This window comes from Schistocerca serialis, chromosome 9, assembly GCF_023864345.2.
Source record: "Schistocerca serialis cubense isolate TAMUIC-IGC-003099 chromosome 9, iqSchSeri2.2, whole genome shotgun sequence".
Classification (NCBI taxonomy): Eukaryota; Metazoa; Arthropoda; class Insecta; order Orthoptera; family Acrididae; genus Schistocerca; species Schistocerca serialis.
In genome coordinates this window covers 329,132,757-329,152,009 of record NC_064646.1, presented here as the reverse complement: position 1 = coordinate 329,152,009, position 19,253 = coordinate 329,132,757, and the positions used below count along the sequence as shown (strand labels likewise).

The following is a 19,253-nucleotide window of genomic DNA, read 5'->3' as shown; positions in this document are numbered from 1 at the left end:
AGTCAATGACGTGTGGGTCCACTTCTGGTCCTTATGCAAGCAGTTATTTGACTTGGTGCAGATTGATAGAGTTGTTGGATGTCTTCTTGAGGGATGTCGTGCCAAATTCTGTCCAACTCATGTGTTACATCCTCAAAATTCTGAGACAGCTGGAGGACCCTGCCAATAATGCTCCAAATATACTCAACTGGGGAGAGATTCAGCGACATCACTGGCCAAGATAGGGTTTGCCAAGCACAAAGACAAGCAGTAGAAACTCTCACAGCAGTAGACATTATCTTCCTAAAATGTAAGCCCACGGTCTCTTGCCATGGACAGTAAGAAAATGGGGCATAGGATATTGTTGACATAATACATTGCTGTAACAGTGCCTTTGTTGGTGTTGGACATTATAGCAATTTTGATCAAGATAAACTCACACAGCAGTGTTGTTCTTTGGCACACCATTGTAGAAGTGTGCACATAATCAGCTATGTAAAATTCCCTGCAATATGCACATTTATTTATAAATAAGAGACAACTCAGGAATTTCCTCTTCCATGAGACCGTATGTACAAGACTGCGTGCCAATTTAAAGCTCTAGATTTGCATATTTTACTGTTCGCATCACTTCTGCATAACCTTTCATTGACTGTATCAATACTTGTTTGTATCATGATATATCATGAAATTTCAAACATTTATGAGTGCCGCGATAAACTAGTACTATTACCATCAATTTTAGGCTTAAACTAAATTGTGCTCTTAATATTTTTGAGAATAGTAGGCCTATCCTCATTCAAAACGATCATTCTCTAATTTCATTGTACAATTACATGAGAAATAGTTTAGTTTCAGAATTTTATGCTTAAAAAACTATATTTTAGCAAGTTACTATTACAAGTATTTTGGATATGCAATTTATTTTGCAGCAAATCAACATTAGTGGTTCACAGTTCAGCCAAAGAATACATCCCCCCTGAATTTCATTGAACATCACTGCAAACAAGTATGTTTTTGAGAATTTTTTGAAGCTACTATTGTCCTTTGCATAACCTATGAGCAATCTGTAGCAAATAGGCATAATGATTTAGTTACTGCAGCAGATTTTCTATCTAACATATTGTGTTACATCTAGGTTTCCCTTACAGAGGAGTAGCTCTATATATTTTCTGCATTTATCATAAATTAACTCCATTTTTGAGTTTGCTAACAAATATAATTAACATCGCAACATTTTAGAAAATTAGTAATTTTTACCACAGGTTTGTGTGTTGCCTTAACAGAAAACTCGTTTTGTGTATTTGCTTCAATTCTGATAGGGAATTAGCAATCTTTACCTCAACAGATTAAAAGATAGTCAGCAATCTTAATTTAAAATTATCTGTTTACTGTCTTGTAATGCATTGGACCAGATAAAATGCAGCATCACTGTGAACACAGGATGATTTAGTTGATGTGCGTGAGCAGCTGGAAATCGCCCTGTCTACTGTCAAACGATTGGTGGCTGCTGCAAATCAGTGTGTTGGAAGAGCGGCCGAGAGTTGTGTACCTGTGATATACCTGTACCAGAGGTATCTCAAGTACTATCCTCTCCTGTGGAACCCGTCTCTGCTGTAGGAAGTACAGGATCTGTCATTACCCTCCACTTGACTGTGAGTGGCATGCCAGTGGTAGATCTAGGTGTCCTGTACAGTTGGGACAGAGACCAGGCAAAACTCAACGTGTTGTACTGATTCCCCTAACCAATAAGTATGAGGTGCTGCGTTTCACTGAAACTGAAACTAAAACTGAGTCAGTGGGACTCACTCAAACTGAAACTAAAACTGAGCCAGTGGGACTCACTTCACCTGTTTTGAGGAAACCTGTTTTGCCCAATGTCAGGTGGAGGCAAATGCAAAAGGGCAGGGTCTATTAATCGTCGGCAGTTCAAACGTATGGTGAATGATGGTAGCCCTTAGGGAAATTGCAGCTAGGGACAGGAAAGGACACCAGGTGCACTCTGTGGGTATGCCTGGGAACCTCATTCAACATGCTGAAAAGGCTTTTCTAGCAGCCATTGAAGGAACAGAGTGCACAATCAACTGCAAATTGAGGTAATACATTGGAACATATCATGTCTGTTGACTGCTTTCTGAGAGCATTCTTGGGCAATTCCAGCGACTGGTAGAAGAATAGCCTTGTGTGTGGAGTTTCAACAAAGCTCACAATTTGCAGCATGGTCCCCAGAACTGATCATGGCCCTTTGGTTTTAAGCCCAGTGGAAGGACTGAATCAGAGACTTCAAAGGTTCTGTGACCAGCTAGGCTGCAACTTCCTGGACTTGCACCACAGGGTTAAGAACTGCAGGGTCTCCCTAAATAGATCACATATACATCAGCAGCTGCTGCTGCTCAGGTAGCTGACTGTGTGTGGCATGCACAATTTTTTTTTTTGGATTAGGTGACTCTCCATCCAATCTAGATTATGATAGCTATAGGAAACTCAGCAGTATCAGTCCTAAGATGCCTTCCATGGGTGGGAGTATTAAAATCCTAACGGAAAACTGCCCCTACAAAGTGCCAGATTTTGAAGCACTCATGAAAAGCAGCGAAGCTCACATAATTGTTGAAACCTAAAATTGATAGCAGTGAGATTTTTGGGGAAATTGTAAGGGTATATGGAAAGGATAGGTAAATGAGGAATGGAGGTGGTGTATTTGTCACAGTAGTCAAGAAACTCAAATCCAGAGAGAGAGAGAGAGAGAGAGAGAGAGAGAGAGAGAGAGAGAGAGACTGGAGCTGCATGTGAGATTGTTTGGACAAAACTCAGTATCAGGGGTGGGCATAAAATAACTGGAGCCTTCTATCACCCAACAGATCATCTCCTTAGAGGAAACCTCAGTTCACTTGTACCGTATATAAGTTCCCCAATCATACTGTAATCAATGGTGGAGACTTTAATCATCCAACAATTAATGGGAAAACTACAGTTTTGTTAGTGGTGGGCATGATAGCACATCCCGTAAAACTTTACTAAATGCCTTGTCTGCAAACTTCCTAGACCAAACAGTTAGGAACCCTGCTTATGATGGAAACATATTGGATCTAATGGAAACATATTGGATCTAATGGCAACAAATAGACCTAATCTCTCTGTGGATGTTCACATCGAAACTGGTATCATGGTTGTGACAACAATGATTACCACAGTACATAGGACAACTAAAACAAGCAGAAAGATATATATGTTCAGTAAACTAGATAAAAAATCAGTAGTGTCACATCTCAACACAAAACTTGAAACTTTCAGCGCAAGACAGGTGCATGTAGAGTAACTCTGGCTCAACTCTAGATATAGGTACGTACCCATTAGAACAGTTCATAAAGGGAGGGAACCTCCGTGGTATACAGTCAGTGTAAGGGAACTTTTAAAGAAACAGAAGTTACTGGATCATAGGTGTAGAACAAAGTGTAGGGCTATGGACAGAGAAATGCTGAATGAAACATGTTTGGCTTTCAAGACGACAATGCGCGATGCCTTCAATGACTGCTGAAGCAGAATATTGTCAAGTGATCTTTCACAGAACCCAAAGAAATTCTGGTTGTATGTAAAGGCTGCTAGTGGCACCAAAGTTAGTGTCCAGATCCTAGCGAATGAGACAGGAACTGAAAAGAGTGTAGCAATGCAAAAACTAAAATGCTTAACTGTGTTTTCAAATGTTCCTTTACAAAGGAAAACCCAGGAGAAATGCCCCAATTTAATCCTTGTGCCACTGAAAATTTGAATGAAAAAAGTACTGGCACCAGTGGTGTCAAGAAATAGCTGAAATCATTAAAACTGAACAAAGCCCAGGCCTCAATGGAATCCCTGTCAGATTCTATACTGAGTTTGCAGCTGAGTTAGCCCCCTTCTAATCCTAATTTATCATAGATCTCTCAAACAAAAAACCACGCCCAGTTCTTGGAAAAACATACAGGTCACACTAGTCTACAAGGAGAACAGCAGAAGTGATCCAAAAAACTACTGTCCAATATTCTTGACATTGATTTGTTGTAGAATCTCAGAACATACTCTGAGCTCAAACATAATGAATAGAGACCGCATTATATGCATTTGCATGTTGCATCTGCATTTGCATATTTGGCTCCTTTTCAACACTTATTGCATATTTTAACTCCATTTTTTCTCGATGTTTACAATATTTTAAAAATTTAGATGCAAGGTCTCTAGCTCAATTTAGTTTTGATGTCTCGCAGATTGACCGCGACCCAGAACTGCATACAATCGCTAACTGAGAGGCCACTGTCTAGTGAAGTCATTACAGAAGAGGAACAGAAACAGGCATCAATGCTCCTACACCTGCATCCCTGGTTAATCCCCTCCGCTGTCATACCATACCCATCAGCAACAATTAAATTAAACCACGCAAGCTTTTAGTTGCAAGTCCATTGTTTCAGTTTAGCTTTCTATTTACTTGTACACAGTTGAATATGTTTACGACATGTAGTGTGTAATGTCTTGTGCGCCATACCGCTTGGAGAGAAGAAAAAAAAAATCGTTTTGTGGATATGACACTTCTGGAACATTTACACATGACAGAATTGTTTTATCTTGTCGAGTTTGCGAGAAAAACATTTTGTGCAAAAGAAAGTTTTAAATAGAACCGCATGCCACGACAAGTCTTCATATCGCAAGAATGCAGAAGAAAGGACCATGACAACAACTTCTGACAACAGCAAGTTGCAGCAGCACGGATTTGTCCAAAGGTAACCAAAAGTCAGTTTAACTTGGATCTATGTGAAGCATTCACTGCAAGCAATATTCCTCTTCACAAACTTACAAAACCTATCCTCAAAGGCTTCCTGCGCAAATATTGCTTGAATCAAAATACACCAGATGAATCAACATGGCATAAAAATTGCATTCTGACAATTTTACATAAATGTTCCGGAATAAATACGCAGTGAACTCAAGGACAACATTTTCTGGATTTCAGTTGACAAAACTACAGACACTTGTGGAAATCACATAGCAAATTTAATTGTTGATGCTTTAAAAGAAGAGCCTTCTTCTTCCTATTTAGCGGCCTGCAAGGAACTTGAAAAAGTAATTCATCCTACGATCACCATATTTGTGAATGACAGTATTAGAAAAATATTTCCAGAATCTTCTGCTAATGAAAGGGTGTTTGTGTTTATTTCAGATGCTGCTCCCTATATGATCATAGCAGGAAAAGCCCTCCGGGTATTTTATTCCAATTTGATTCATGTGACATGTTTTGCTCATGAAGTACAAGCCTTGCTGAAGAAGTATGTTACACATTTATGTATGCACATAAACGGATTTCATCCACAAAAAAAGTGTTTCTAAAGGCTCCTGCTCGCATCAGGACCTAAAAAGGAAAGGTACCTCCTGAAACAGTGGTAACTTATTGGGGTACGTGGGTTGAAGCTGTTTTTTTACACTGAACATTTCAAGGCAATTACAGGGGTAGTAAACAACTTCGATAGTGCAGAGGATTTGGCAGTTTGCCAGTGCAAGGAAGCTTTTAATGATTCTGGTATTAAAAGACACTGCTGTGATTAGCACTCTCTTTTCCCATAAATCTGCAAGTGTTAAAAAGCTTGAAACTCAAGGTTTGGCGTTGAATGAATCTATTCAGTTAATGAATAAAATTATTCTAGTGAACTCCTCACTGCCGGAGGTATTCCCAAGAAAAGTTAAAGAAAAGTTTGAAAACATTTTAGACAATAATCCAGGCTTTGAACTGTTGTGCCAAGTTTTATTAATGGGACAGGTGAACTCTAACCAGAAACAGTAAGTGGCAACATAGCACTCAAATTCAAATACTGCCCAGTTACCTCAGTTGATGTAGAATGGTCCTTTTCTGATTATATAAATGTTTTGAGTGATCAGAGACACAATGTTACTACCGAATATTTGGAACAACACTTGGTTGTTTATGTTTACATTAGCAGAAAAATGTAAAATAAATTGTAAATGAAGCTTTGGTCCAATAGTATTAATTAAAAGTTAATGCTGTTAAAAAAATTCATTGCTTTTTAAATAAAACATTATGGATTTCTTGGGCATGTCCCTCTGTATGCGATATATCTCTAAGTTGGTCCTGTACATATTGATTGTTTCGCTGCGACTCACTCACATTGCATCTGCCTGTTGCCAAACAACAATAGCAAAGAAGAAACAATTATTGAAACACAGTATGTGTCCCCATTTTGCAACTTTTTAGAAAATAATCCCAGAAAGGCCCCCTTGCTAACCTCTACCAGAAAGTATTCAGAAAATGATATCAGCTTTCGCATGGCCAGCACTCTTCCTCGTAACTGATATGCACACATTCGAATTTGAGATATAATGCACGCAGTAGCTACCATAGTTTTTTTATTATTATTATTTGATCTTGCATATTTCAACACTTTTCATGCAATTTTAAGCATTTTTCATGCATATTTTAAGTTTTTGTGACGCATATAAACCAGTCTTTAATAATGGGATATACTGAACAGATTGACCTCTTCAGTGCCAACCAGCATGGATTTTGAAAACATCGATTATGTGAAACCCAACTCACACTTTTCTCACATGACGTACTGAAAACTTTGGATCTACACAACAAGGTAGATGCACTATTTCTTCATTTCTGAAAAGCATTTGGCTCAGTACCACACCTGCACTTATTGTCAAAAGTATGATCATTTGAGGTATCAAGTGAAATTTGAGACTGGATTGGGGACTTCTTGGTAGGGAGGACACAGTGTGTTATCTTGGATGAAGAGTCATCATCAGGTGTAGAAGTAGCTTTGGATGTACCCCAGGGAAGTGTGTTGGACCATTGCCACTCATCTCAAAGAAGCTGCATAAATATTTGGTAAGATTTCAATGTAGTACAGAGATTGGCAATTTGCTCTAAACATTTAGAAATGTAAAATTTTGCACTTCATACTCTCACAAAAAAAAAAAAAAAAAAAAAACATGGTATCCTATAATATCAATGAGTCACTGTTGGAATAGGGCAATTCATACAAATACCTGGGTGTAACTCTTTGTAGGGATATGAAATGGAATGATCACATACGTTTAGTCGTGGGTAAAGCAGGTGGTAGCCTTCAGTTTATTGGTAGAATATTGGGTAAGTGCAATCAGTCTACAAAGGAGACTGCTTACAAATCACTCGTGTGACCTGTTCTAGAATTTGCTCAAGTGTGTGGGACCTGTATCAGATGGGACTAACAGGAGATATTGAACGTATACAGAGAAGGGCAGCACACATGGTCACAGGTTTTTTTTTTAATTCTGAGGGAGAGTTTCACAGAGATACTGAAGGAACTGAACTGTAAGACTCTTGAAGGTACATGTAAATTTTTCCGAGAAAGTCTATTAACAAAGCTTTAAAAACTGGTTTTAAATGATTAATCCAGGAATATACTTACAACCTCCTACGTATCACTCGCACAGGGACCATGATGATAGATTTGTAATAATTCCTGCACACACAAGAGCATTCAATCATTCTTCCTGCACTCCATATATGAATGGAACAGAAAGATATCCTAAAAACTGGTACAATGGGGGGTATCCTTTGCTATGCACCTTATGGCAATTTGCAGAGCATAGCTGTAGATGCAGATGTAGGTGACAACCAAAAGGATCCTGCTATGAAAATGAATGGCGTGCCCGACCATCTCTCCTGACGGTTGGGCCATATGATGGGCGACCATCAGGTTGGTATCCCACTACTGTCTGGGGCATCTCTAGACATGTCTTCAGCCCTGAATCTGATTGACTGAAGCAGACTTGTCTTGAGTGATGAGCTTCAAATTGAGCTCCAATGATCAGCAAAGATGCGTCTGGAGATACCCTAGAAAGTGGTGGGATACCACCCTGATTATCGGCTGCGATACAGCCCAACAACTAGAAGTGATGGCGTGAAGTGCCACTTCCTTTCATAGCAGGACCCCTTTCGTTGTCATCTACGGGGACACCATTATAGCCCAGCAGTATGTCGATGACATTTGGTGCCTCGTTTTGTTGCCCAGATAATGCACAAGTGTGGGGGGTTGCACAGAAAGTGCCACCGCTTCTTTCGCAAAGCTGGTCGCAGGTGATGTTCCAAAAATGAACAGTAATACTGTGCATTGATGGCAGATTCAATCGTGATCCAACTCCATTGTTCCCATTTCAAAAACATAGTGACACCGTCATGTTAGACCACCCGTTCACAAGAGTCTGTGTTTCTCTCGATTGTGTGGACACTAGTGACGGGGGATGGGCGAGTCCATTTGCTCGGAGGTAAGGTAGGTATGTCAACAACATGCGCTATCAGCGACAATAGTAGATTCCATTGCATAGTGTCTCCACAGTAGTGTTGCCACTATTTAAGTTCCAACCCTCGTATTATGGTGGTGCTTTTGTATATAACACACAAGAATGTATTTGCACTGCTTGGTGTCGCTGTGGTGTGTCGCCTGGATATTATGTAAAAATCAGTAAGTACACAAGCCAAGAACTTGTGTAACTATGCCTTGTTACTGCCTGTGACCATGAACTGCTGAAGGTACTTGCTAAATTAGGGATACGAGCATTTCTTGCCAGTGTATTTTACCACTGTTAACAAAGTTTGGTTGGCCTCAGCTTCCCATTGTCATAACATTAGCACCTATGAGTATACTTATCTATGCTGGCAAAGGTTGTGTATCAGGATGCCTGTGTGTGTCCTAAGTGTAGACCCTGAAGATGGAGTAAATTCACTGGAGTTCTTTCCCACCTGTTTTTGATCAGTACACTAATAGTTGCTGACATGCAGTAAGCAGATGTTTTATCTCTTATGTTCTTTTCCTGTATGTCACAATAAAGGTAAAATTGTGAAGCGTTTTTCACTTATTTACATGTTTTGTGATTCATTCTTGTAGCATATTGGTGCATTTTAGACTTTATTTAGATGGTGTACACAATTAAGGCTGAGATGATGACTAGATAGTCATGTCAGTTTTATTGCTTTTACTGACGACATGGTAACTAAAAACGGTAAAAAAATTTATTGTATTCTACTTCCATCATTTTAATTTAGCTTTAGGTAGTGGTGTGAGCTGTCATGTACAATACTCCGCAGTACCTGTGGCTGGCTCCCATGCTATTACGCTGAGCAAAGGATGCCACCACAGTATTGCTGACTCAGAGATGCCAACTTCCTACCTCAAACCTGCCAAGGGGAGGAATGGGTGCCATCATGTGAGGTATACGAGCAGTCAGTGAGGTAGCGGCCGCAACAGCAGGTTGCTCTTTTGCCTGTCAGCTTCCTTACCCTCTGGACGTGTTTGCCAGGCTTTCCTATGGAGGGCACAATGCTCTTTCCGTACGACATGCAGTTCACTCCATGACTGTAGCCAGTTTTCGTGAGCACTGAATCCCGTAGCGGTTGTTCTTCACAATAGAACTAATCTTTTCCATGAATCCTGGCATTTATCATTTTACCTGGCACTATCCTGATATGCACATGACTACTGCTGCTGTGCTTGCAAGTAATTTTTTGTCCCTTTTTTGTGAATCCACTGTAAAACGTGTGTGTATATGTTAGTGCACACACTCAGGCTGCTGGCAGCAGTAATGTACTATACAACTATATTTGCTGTGAGTTCACAGTTACATAAAATTCTTGGAAAGACTTAATTTTCACCGTTGACTGTATATTTCTTAAAATTCCACTACTCCAATTTGGATCTTATGGTCAATTTCAAATAGGTAACACCCACAGCTTTTGCCTCACTGAATTTTTTTAAGATTATATCACAATTAATACCAGCCACTATTTCTGCTTCAATTGATAATACTGACAACACAGAATAGCCTTTCTTGGCACAACATGCTTCTTAAGTAATTTTAACTTTGAGAAACTTCTCTCAGCAGAAGTTGTACTGACCGGAACTGTGAGCATTTATCTGATTGTTATGTAAAGATTTGAATATACTTCTTCCAAATTATTTTCTAATATGTACTGAGTAAGTTGTTTTGCATCTTAGATTGAGTTCTGTAGTTTGGATTTTAAAAGTTGGAGTTCCTCATGAAGTCTGAAAGGCTGTATGTCACTATTTTCGCCTTCTTGAAGTATTGTACCTCAATCATTACAAAGTTTGAGAAGGTCATCCTTGGATAATGATTTCAAATAATTCATATTACAAACAAAACCAAATCATTCAAAATATTTGTTAAGCACTTTGAATCGACATTCACTGTCAACTATTATAGCGTCTATCATTCTGCTAAAAAAGCTAACTCTGTATGGCATTTCAGCAGATTGTTTCGGTTCATCAATTTGTTCATAACCGAATATTTGTTTTTCTGTGTTATTCTGTTTCTTTTAAACTGACAATTTCATAATTACTTTTTTCTACAAACAATCAAGCTACTGCAACACTTGTTTCAAATCCTGTGTAATGGAATTCTTGAAAGCTGTCACGAAATGAACATAAAGTATCAATAGTGATTTTCAGGTTCACTTGAACCTATTGTCATAGTTTACTTATATTGTTGACACGTAGTAAAATCTCATACCACACGTGTATTGCAACAATAAACTCAAAAGTTAGTGTATCATTCAAGACTGCTTCACAGTCACTAAAAGTTTCAAAATCACCAGTTCTATTTTTCGGGTCACTCATGCTTTTGATGACATCATCAAATTGCAAAAAAAAATATTGCTTTTACAGCTCGGATTCTACTTTCCCATCGTGTATCAGACGGAGGTTTCAATGTCAATGTCAATTTAGTTTTTATAAGATCACAAAGCTTGCTTGATTTTGTAAAAAAAGACACACAAACTTTACTGATGAAGGCAAAAAACATTTTAGCTGTTGTAGAAGAAATGTGATAAACACCTGCCTACATTCCTTGTAGCTGTGGCATGGCTTATGTTGGTCAGACTATCAGGACCGTGGAGGACCGATGTACTAAGTACAAACGGCACACACAATTACAGCAGCCAAGTAGGTCTGCTGTTACCAAACATTGCTTGGATACGGGTCACCCGATGTTATACAACAATGCTTAGATATTGACATGCACGTCCAGCTACTGGGACAGTGTTATTAAGGAGGCAGTTGAGACTAAATTAGCGAGTAACCTTGAAAACAGGGATGGAGGTTTTTACTTAAACTCTGCCTGGAATCCTGCTCTCTCCCTTGTCAAAAAACAGAGGGACAGAGTTAATGTTATCTCACCTGCTAGTTCGTAGTCTTTCTATCGATATCTCTGACTTTGGTCCTCTTTGGTGGCACTATTGTTCAGTGTGTGTGTGTGTGTGTGTGTGTGTGTGTGTGTGTGTGTGTGTGTGTGAGAGAGAGAGAGAGAGAGAGAGAGAGAGAGAGAGAGAGAGAGAGAGAGAGAGATCGATCTTTCCAGAATTACTTCGAGAACCGAGGTTTTGAATTTGACTGTACATCGCCTGTCCATTGCAGTTTGTGCCTTCAAAATGGGGCGTGTACTCCCGCTGAAATATCGGCGGTCGCTGTAAATTTTATCTGGCTGAATTCCCATAAGCTGTTTGAAAATCCTTATCTATTGTTTTTCTGTATTTGGTTCAGTTACAGAATTCCATACATCTAATCATGCACTCCATATGTCCTTGATTTTGTTCATGCCTTTGCAATACCCTACTCAGATCTTTTCAGTCACAGCATCCTTCTGTTACCATCTGTGCCTGCAAATGTGAAAAAAGTCGACATGGAAAGCAATAAACTTTACCTTGAGATATGGAGTAAGCTAATCATCTGCGATGTTGCTTTTTGCTGTTACCCAATTTTCTAATAAAATAAAATTTAATAAAATGTCTTATATGCATCTTTGGGGTAGCTTTCATCAGATTTCTGTAGGTTTTGATGGGAGCCATTTTGAATTAAATCATGACGATGCAAAGTCTGGAAATACGCACTTTTCCGGATCTAATTCTGTAAATGACACTCTTATACGAACAATTTGCTCTTGATTATCACTTTTGAAGTCTTTATTCGGCTCACAATCTTCGATCACGGCAGTTTCACACAACTCTGCTGCTGTATCAGAAAGGGTAACAGATTCATTCAATCCTGAAGCTTCATCAGAGGCCTCTGGAGCATTTACACCTGACGTTTTCTTCAGAAATTTCATCATACTCTAACTCAGAGGCTGGTTGGACAGAACTGACTCAGCCTTTCTTTTTCATGCACCAGATTCCCATTTTCTCCCTATGTCTCTGTCTTTTGAGGGTCCTCCAGACATGATGATCTAAAAAACATTTTTTGCTAAATACATTGATAAGTACAGTAGGGTACTTAAAGTACTCAATGTCAGCATATATAGCGAATAGACTGCGTTATTATTAAACATGACAGAATTTTTTTAAAAATTTCAACCATAAATACTAAAAGAACCACAGCCTATGGTAAATCAGTATACACCAAGAAATGTATTTGTATACTGATTTACCATAGGCTGGGGTTCCTTTAGTATGTATGGTTGAAACTGGTACAACCATATATTCAGAGATAAAAGACTAGTACACTTGTACCAGTTCAGTAACTTGAAAAAAGAGTTAAGTGTCACTTGGTGGGATTGGTTTCAGAGAGGTGACATCAGTGGCCAAGACAACGCTCCTGCCTGTATTGTCCCTTCCACAGAACATTGTTGCATTTGCTTGCTGTTGGATCGAAGTGTCGATTTGAAAAAACTGTGCATACCAAGTGCACTGTGAATACGGTATAAAGAAAAATAAATGTATTTTTCATTTAACATGCATCTTTCTTTAATATGGCAATCAGATTACTCTCTCAATATATAACTGAATAATTTATATAAAAACAAAGATGAGGTGACTTACCGAACGAAAGCGCTGGCAGGTCGATAGACACACAAACAAACACAAACATACACACAAAATTCTAGCTTTCGCAACCAACGGTTGCCTCATCAGGAAAGAGGGAAGAAGAGGGAAAGACGAAAGGATGTGGGTTTTAAGGGAGAGGGTAAGGAGTCATTCCAATCCCAGGAGTGGAAAGACTTACCTTAGGGGGAAAAAAGGACAGGTATACACTCACACACACACACACACACACACACACACACACACACACACACACACACACACGTGTGTATGTTTGTGTGTCTATCGACCTGCCAGCGCTTTCATTCGGTAAGTCACCTCATCTTTGTTTTTATATATATTTTTTCCCACGTGGAATGTTTCCCTCTATTATATTGATAACTGAATAATTTATTTTACAAATTTTTTTTAGTCTATATGAACGACTTTACAGCAAATCAGTCTCCTTCGGGTTCCATGCGTAACTGCCATCTAATGCGCATGCGCTGATTCTCAAAAGGTATATTCTGTGCAAATAGTGTAATATAGTAGGCTTACCAGAACCAGACTGCAATCCCAAACTTGTACCCTTGGCGTGCTGCAGCATAGGTGTAACCTTAGATATATCATGTAATGGGGGTTAACTGTCATAATGTTGCCGGACGACTCTAGATAAATACTACTACATTCGTATGGAAAGAGAGATGGACAACTAAGTAGCTAAAATTTTAAACATAACAATGTAAACAATGAATTACTGACAAAATTATTTTATTGGATAGATAAAAAATCTACTCGCCAAGCGGTGGCAGAACAAACACATAATTGGCAAGCTTTCAGAGACTATGGATCCTCCTCCAGGCAGAAAGGTTCAAGGGGAAGGAAGAAGGGTGAAGGAAATGGACTGGAGGGGTCTAGGAAAATGGATAGATTTTGGGGAATTCACCCACAACCATGGGTCAGGTGAGACTTACCGTATGGGATGAGAAGGAAAGAATGAGTATTGTGGACTGCATCAGGCAAGATTTGAAAACCTGAGAGCTTAAAGGTGGAAGACAGGGTAGTATGCAGACAAAGATTACTGCTTAAACATAATGTGTGGGTTAATAAGAGTGAAAAGCTAAGTGCATTGTACGTAACAGAGGTGGGAGGGGGCTGTGAAAAATAGACAGGAAAGACAATGAAAGATGTAGAAAACTAAAACGGAGTGAAGAAATGCTGAGACGGTTGAAATTACGTAAATTAAGGCAAGGTGAGTGGCGAGAACCAAGGACATGTTGAAGTTCTAGTTCCCACCTGTGTAGTTCTGAGAATCTGGTGTCTGGAGAAAGAATCCCGATGGCGGGTGTGGTGAAACAGGTGCCGTGATCACGAACGTCATGTTGTAGAGCACACTTTGCAATAGGATACTGCAAGGTGCCAATGTACGTCCTCTGCCTGTGGTAGTCATGCTGATGTAGAAGGCCAAACAGTGTTTACATAATAGCTGGTACGTGAAGTGTCGTTTCATAAGTGGCTCTTCCTTTGATATTATATGTTTTGCGAGTTACAGGGCTATTTTAGGTGGTGGTAGGAGGGTGCATAATGCAAGTCTTGCAGCGGGGACAGTCACAGGGGTAGGAGCCATAGGGTAAGTAGACAGGTGCAGAAGGAGCATAGAAGAATATTACGGAGATCGGTAGAGCGGCGGAAAGCTATTCTAGGTGTAGTGAGCAAAATTTCAGACACAATGGATCTCATTTCAGAGCATGATTTTAGGAAGTCATGGACCTGTCTAAGTAGCTGATTGACAAATTCCAGACCAGGATAATACTGGGTCACCAATGGTGTGCTCCGAAGCTGTTTTGTGGACTTGTCAGCAGTACACCATAGGATGTGATGGCCAGGGAAATACGCTTTTTGGCTAGGCTGGTGGGGTTACAAGGGTAAGGTGAGAATGGTGGTGTATTGCTGTAAAGAGTCTGCATCCAAATAAATACATTTGCCTTGGATGCCATGGCTGTATGGGAGGGAACGTTTGACATGGGAAGGATGGCAACTGTCAAAATTTAAGTACTGTTATTTGTTGGTAGGTTTAATGTGGACAGAAGTGTATAACTGGCCTTTGGTGAACACTAGATTAACATTAAGGAAAGTGGCATGGGATTCAGAATGCACCATTATCATTCCAACTTTCAATAGTAAGTAAGTGTGGATAGGATCGTGTTTATTTAAGATGGTACTTCTCAACACATTATACAGCCAATGAAGCAGTTACTGTACAGGAATTTCGGATGTGCTAGAATTATCAGTCATCATTTCCCCACAGCCTGCCTGTCCAGATCACCTGATCTAAATCTGTGTGACTTCTGGCTGTGGGGTTATCTGAAAGATGTCATGTTCGGTGCTCCAATTAAGAATGTAGCTGAACTGAAGGCAGACATTTCACAACACATTCTGAACATGACCCCCAAGACAAACCAGTCTATTGTCGAATATGCTGTTTCTTCGATTTCAACTTGTGGCAGAGAAGTGCGACAGCATACTGAACATGCCTTGCCCCAGTTCCATGACAATTAGAAACCGATGTCATTTTGCTTTCTTCGTGGATTTTGGCCCCAGGACAATTAAAAACTGATATTCTGCTTTTCATGCACTTTTTGGGCCCAACACAAAATTTTTGTCCTTTTTTGTTCCAGGATGTTTCGCCCTGCATCAATTCTTAAGCTGTTACAATTTGACATCTTCTGAGCAGTGGTTCTCCTCCTACAGTGTTCTGAAACTGTAACTTTAATTATGGACACCCTGTAGTTTATGACGAAGTCCGAAAGTATATTTACTTTAAGACCTTCATGCACTTCACTTTATTACTATGTTGGTGAATAATGAACAGAATGCAGTCCATATGAGAAATGTCAGTGCTTCTAAAACTACAAAGTCAGTGGCTTAATAGAGGTAGTGCAAGGATGTAACACTAGAACTGGCATGACAGAAATACAAATCAATGTTATGCTTAATTTAGTGCCAGCAAATACAGAGCAGGTCATGTAATTTAATAGCAACAATAAATGTTAAAACTTAATACTACCAACTGTTTCGTACTAACAATATTTCAAATGCTGATATGTTAACTATGCTTTAAATTTTAGACTTACGTTTTCTGCATCCCGCTATCTGCAATATATCCTGCAGACTGTCACACAGTATGATATATAGGTCATTGACTATTGTTCTTTCTTTCTCCAGGAAGATGTTAAAGCAGGTAACTGCAGTTATTATTTCAGTAGAATCAGTCAATTAACCACTTCAGTTGTAAACAATTTATTGGTTCAAAATCACAACCAGTTTTGGGAAATTATATCCACCTTCAGGAGTACAAGAACCATGAGGCTCGTGGCCATCACACCCGAACACTAGGCTGCAGGCACATGACAGCTGCACTCGAGTTATGAAATGATGCAATGGCAGATGGTAACCTCGCATGAAAACTAGCGACCGTCATGTTCCAAGAGGAAGTGATGTCATATGTGGAAGGCGTAAGAGGTGACTGACTACCCCAAACATTAATAAAAGGTGAATATGTAGTATATAACTGAATTGAAGAAAGTTAAATGTACATTGCCGAAATATGAAATTAATGTGAAAATTACGTACTTTGGTGTAAGTACTAACAGTGCCCAAGCACCTGTTAAAAATGATATAGAAGATAAAAATTTAAAAAGATAAAATAAGTCAGAAATAAGACAGTAGTGGCAAGTTGAATAAAAATAAAATTAACTTAATCTCATTAAGTAGCCACAAAGAAAACTAGCGTCAATTAGGCTATTAAAATTATATGGATAAAAAGAAAAATATAATTCCTTTGAGAGGAAAGTATAAGGGGAATATTTGTACAGTTCGAGCACACGCATTTCACAATTAAATTACTATGAACACTAAAATTTTATTGAAATCCTCTGTGTGCGTTTTTCCATAACCTTGAGCAGTGCACTACCAGGAAGCAGGGAACATATGGGTTGACATATCCATATTTTCTCTAACATGTCATGTTCATAAAATTTTATGTTATGAAGTGGATAAATAAATTAGCTACATTTGATTACAGACAAGATGGTTTCTACACTCTGAATGACACTGATAACCTCCATATACGACTTCTTGGTTGTCTACGCACATACAGATCATCCCAGTAGGAATGGTCAATATTCACGGATGTGGAAAGAATGATGATTCATTGCAAAAAAAGTCTGGTAAACATGGACTCTAAAATGTATACCTTAAGAACTATGAGCACTACTACATCTTCAATACTAAGAAACAAATCCCTTCTATGGCAAACTCGTTGCTTTCCATATCTTGGAAGAAAATAGTATGGAAAAAGCGTGCAGTGAATGTGGGCACTAACGTGCATAGCTTACAAGCTATGAGAACTTGTTCAGTGGAAGATGTGTTTTACATCACCGAAGATGAACAAGTGCTTGTTGCTTTTAAGGTATGCACTTCAGAGCCCACGTTTACTGGATATTTTTAACTTGTTTTGATCTATATTGCCATATCTCAAAATATGGAAAGCAAAGAGTCTGCCGTAGCAGAAAGTTGTTTCAAAGTATTGAAGACGAAGACATGCTCACAGCTCTTAAGATGCACTATAGAGCCAATGTTTACTACATTTTCTTGTACTGAATGATTGTTCCTGTCATTGCCCTGAGTTCTTACCATTCCAACTGGGACACCCAGTGTAAGCACTGGAGAAAGTTTCTCACATCCAAATAACTGGCCATTTAATTTCTTATTTAGGTTTCCTCCAACTCACCATGATAGGTGATGTATAAAGAGTGAATTATGCATGAATATAGTCTCATTAATGCTCAGTATTTTCTGAGTGAAATCCTTAAAATATTTCTGTAAGTAAAAATGGGAAAAGAACATGAAAAAGTACACACACAATGTGGTAGCCGAGGGAGGGAACCAGATCTGCCATCAAAATAGGTCTAGTAACTGAGCAATAAATCACTCACCGTACAATACCAGTTTTTATCTTTTCTACAATGTCCATCAGTATATGCTGATAACGTCCTTGCTGGGCATTTGACAAAATCCATGACTGCTCAAACAGAAAACCAACACTAGCACAACGTAAATACAGCATCCTTGAATAAGGTGGATCCAACTGAAAAAGTAGACACAAATATAAAGCTATTGTAGAACACACTAGATATTATACACTCTGCCCTGTATATAATTTCAGGTCTACAATATTCATTAACATATACAAGGTGTGTTTTTTGTCAAGTTAGTGGAAAGTGAAGATATACCATTACCTGAAGATTTGCTTTAGATGTCACCCAGCGTCCCCCAACCCCAAGGCAAGAAATTATCTCATGTTTTGTTGGTGAATATGCTGTGGTAGAGTTCCATCTGTTGTCGCAAACATTATTATTAATATTCTAAAAAGAAAAGAAGAGGATAATGTTAGGGCCACTGATGAGAAGCAAATCATTTAGAACAAACAGCAGGAGAGATTAAGCAAAATCAACTGTTCATTAATCTGAAAATATAACTCACAGAAGACTACAGCTGTAAACACCAATCCTCTTTCTATAACACTTATAGCAGTATATTTTTGTTCTTTCCCATGTAATATTTCATTATGTGTGACAAAACATAATATTAATGAGACCATGACTCTTTTGTATCGTATTACAAAGGAACTTCAACAGACAGCCTTTACCTGCTGATCTTCTGGTAGGAATGGCAATCCACCCCTGTCCACTATTATGTCAACACCCAAATTGCCAGTTTCGAGCATAATACCAGACCGAAGGCTGCTGGTACTGCTGCTTCTCTGGGCCTGTCCTGTAAGTCCACCTGTTCCCACTTCAACAACATGGGCAATGCCCCGGCCAGGGCCTTGCAGATATGCCTTCTCGTCATCTGACGTGGCTGTAGTAAGTACCCTTGCACCCCAGTGATGGGCCAATTGCACACAGATGCTGCCAAATGAGCTGGCCCCATCAATAATGAGAACTGCAAATAAATATTATCAGTATCAATTTATTTACAATTAATTATTTTTTCTTTCAAAGATATATTTAAATTATTACATATGTCCTTAGGAAGCACTTCATTCTTTAGCTTTGTATCAAACAAAAATTCAGTCAAGAAAACAAACTGAAAGAAAATTGATCCAGAAGGTGAAACGTTGGCATTAGTGAAACACAGACTTAAAATTTAATGTGATGACACTATTTTAGCTTGCAGAACTATTACTACCTTCCTTGGGTAGGAGAGGGGGGATAGTTTGACAAAGCTTGAAAAGGTAGGGCACGTCACTCAGACCCAGGATGAGAGAGACCCACTTCTAGTGAAGACTTGGATAGTTCTCTTTACTTTGTGCAGCTTACTGCATGTGACTCGAGATCTACTGAGGAACATTACATCATCATGTCTGCCATTCATGCAG

The 19,253-nt window shown here is 39.0% G+C and overlaps 1 protein-coding gene across 1 annotated transcript in view; it reads right to left on the bottom strand.

Moving 5' to 3' along the window:
- Window positions 1-19,253, bottom strand: part of LOC126419894 (quinone oxidoreductase-like protein 1) — a 129,583-nt gene that overhangs the window by 16,182 nt on the left and 94,148 nt on the right. The window contains exons 4-6 of the mRNA XM_050087157.1: window positions 18,522-18,817; window positions 18,112-18,237; window positions 17,809-17,960 (exon numbers count right to left, since the gene is read on the bottom strand). Of these exons, the coding sequence (XP_049943114.1) occupies window positions 17,809-17,960; window positions 18,112-18,237; window positions 18,522-18,817 (574 nt within the window). The remainder of the gene's footprint in view (window positions 1-17,808; window positions 17,961-18,111; window positions 18,238-18,521; window positions 18,818-19,253) is intronic.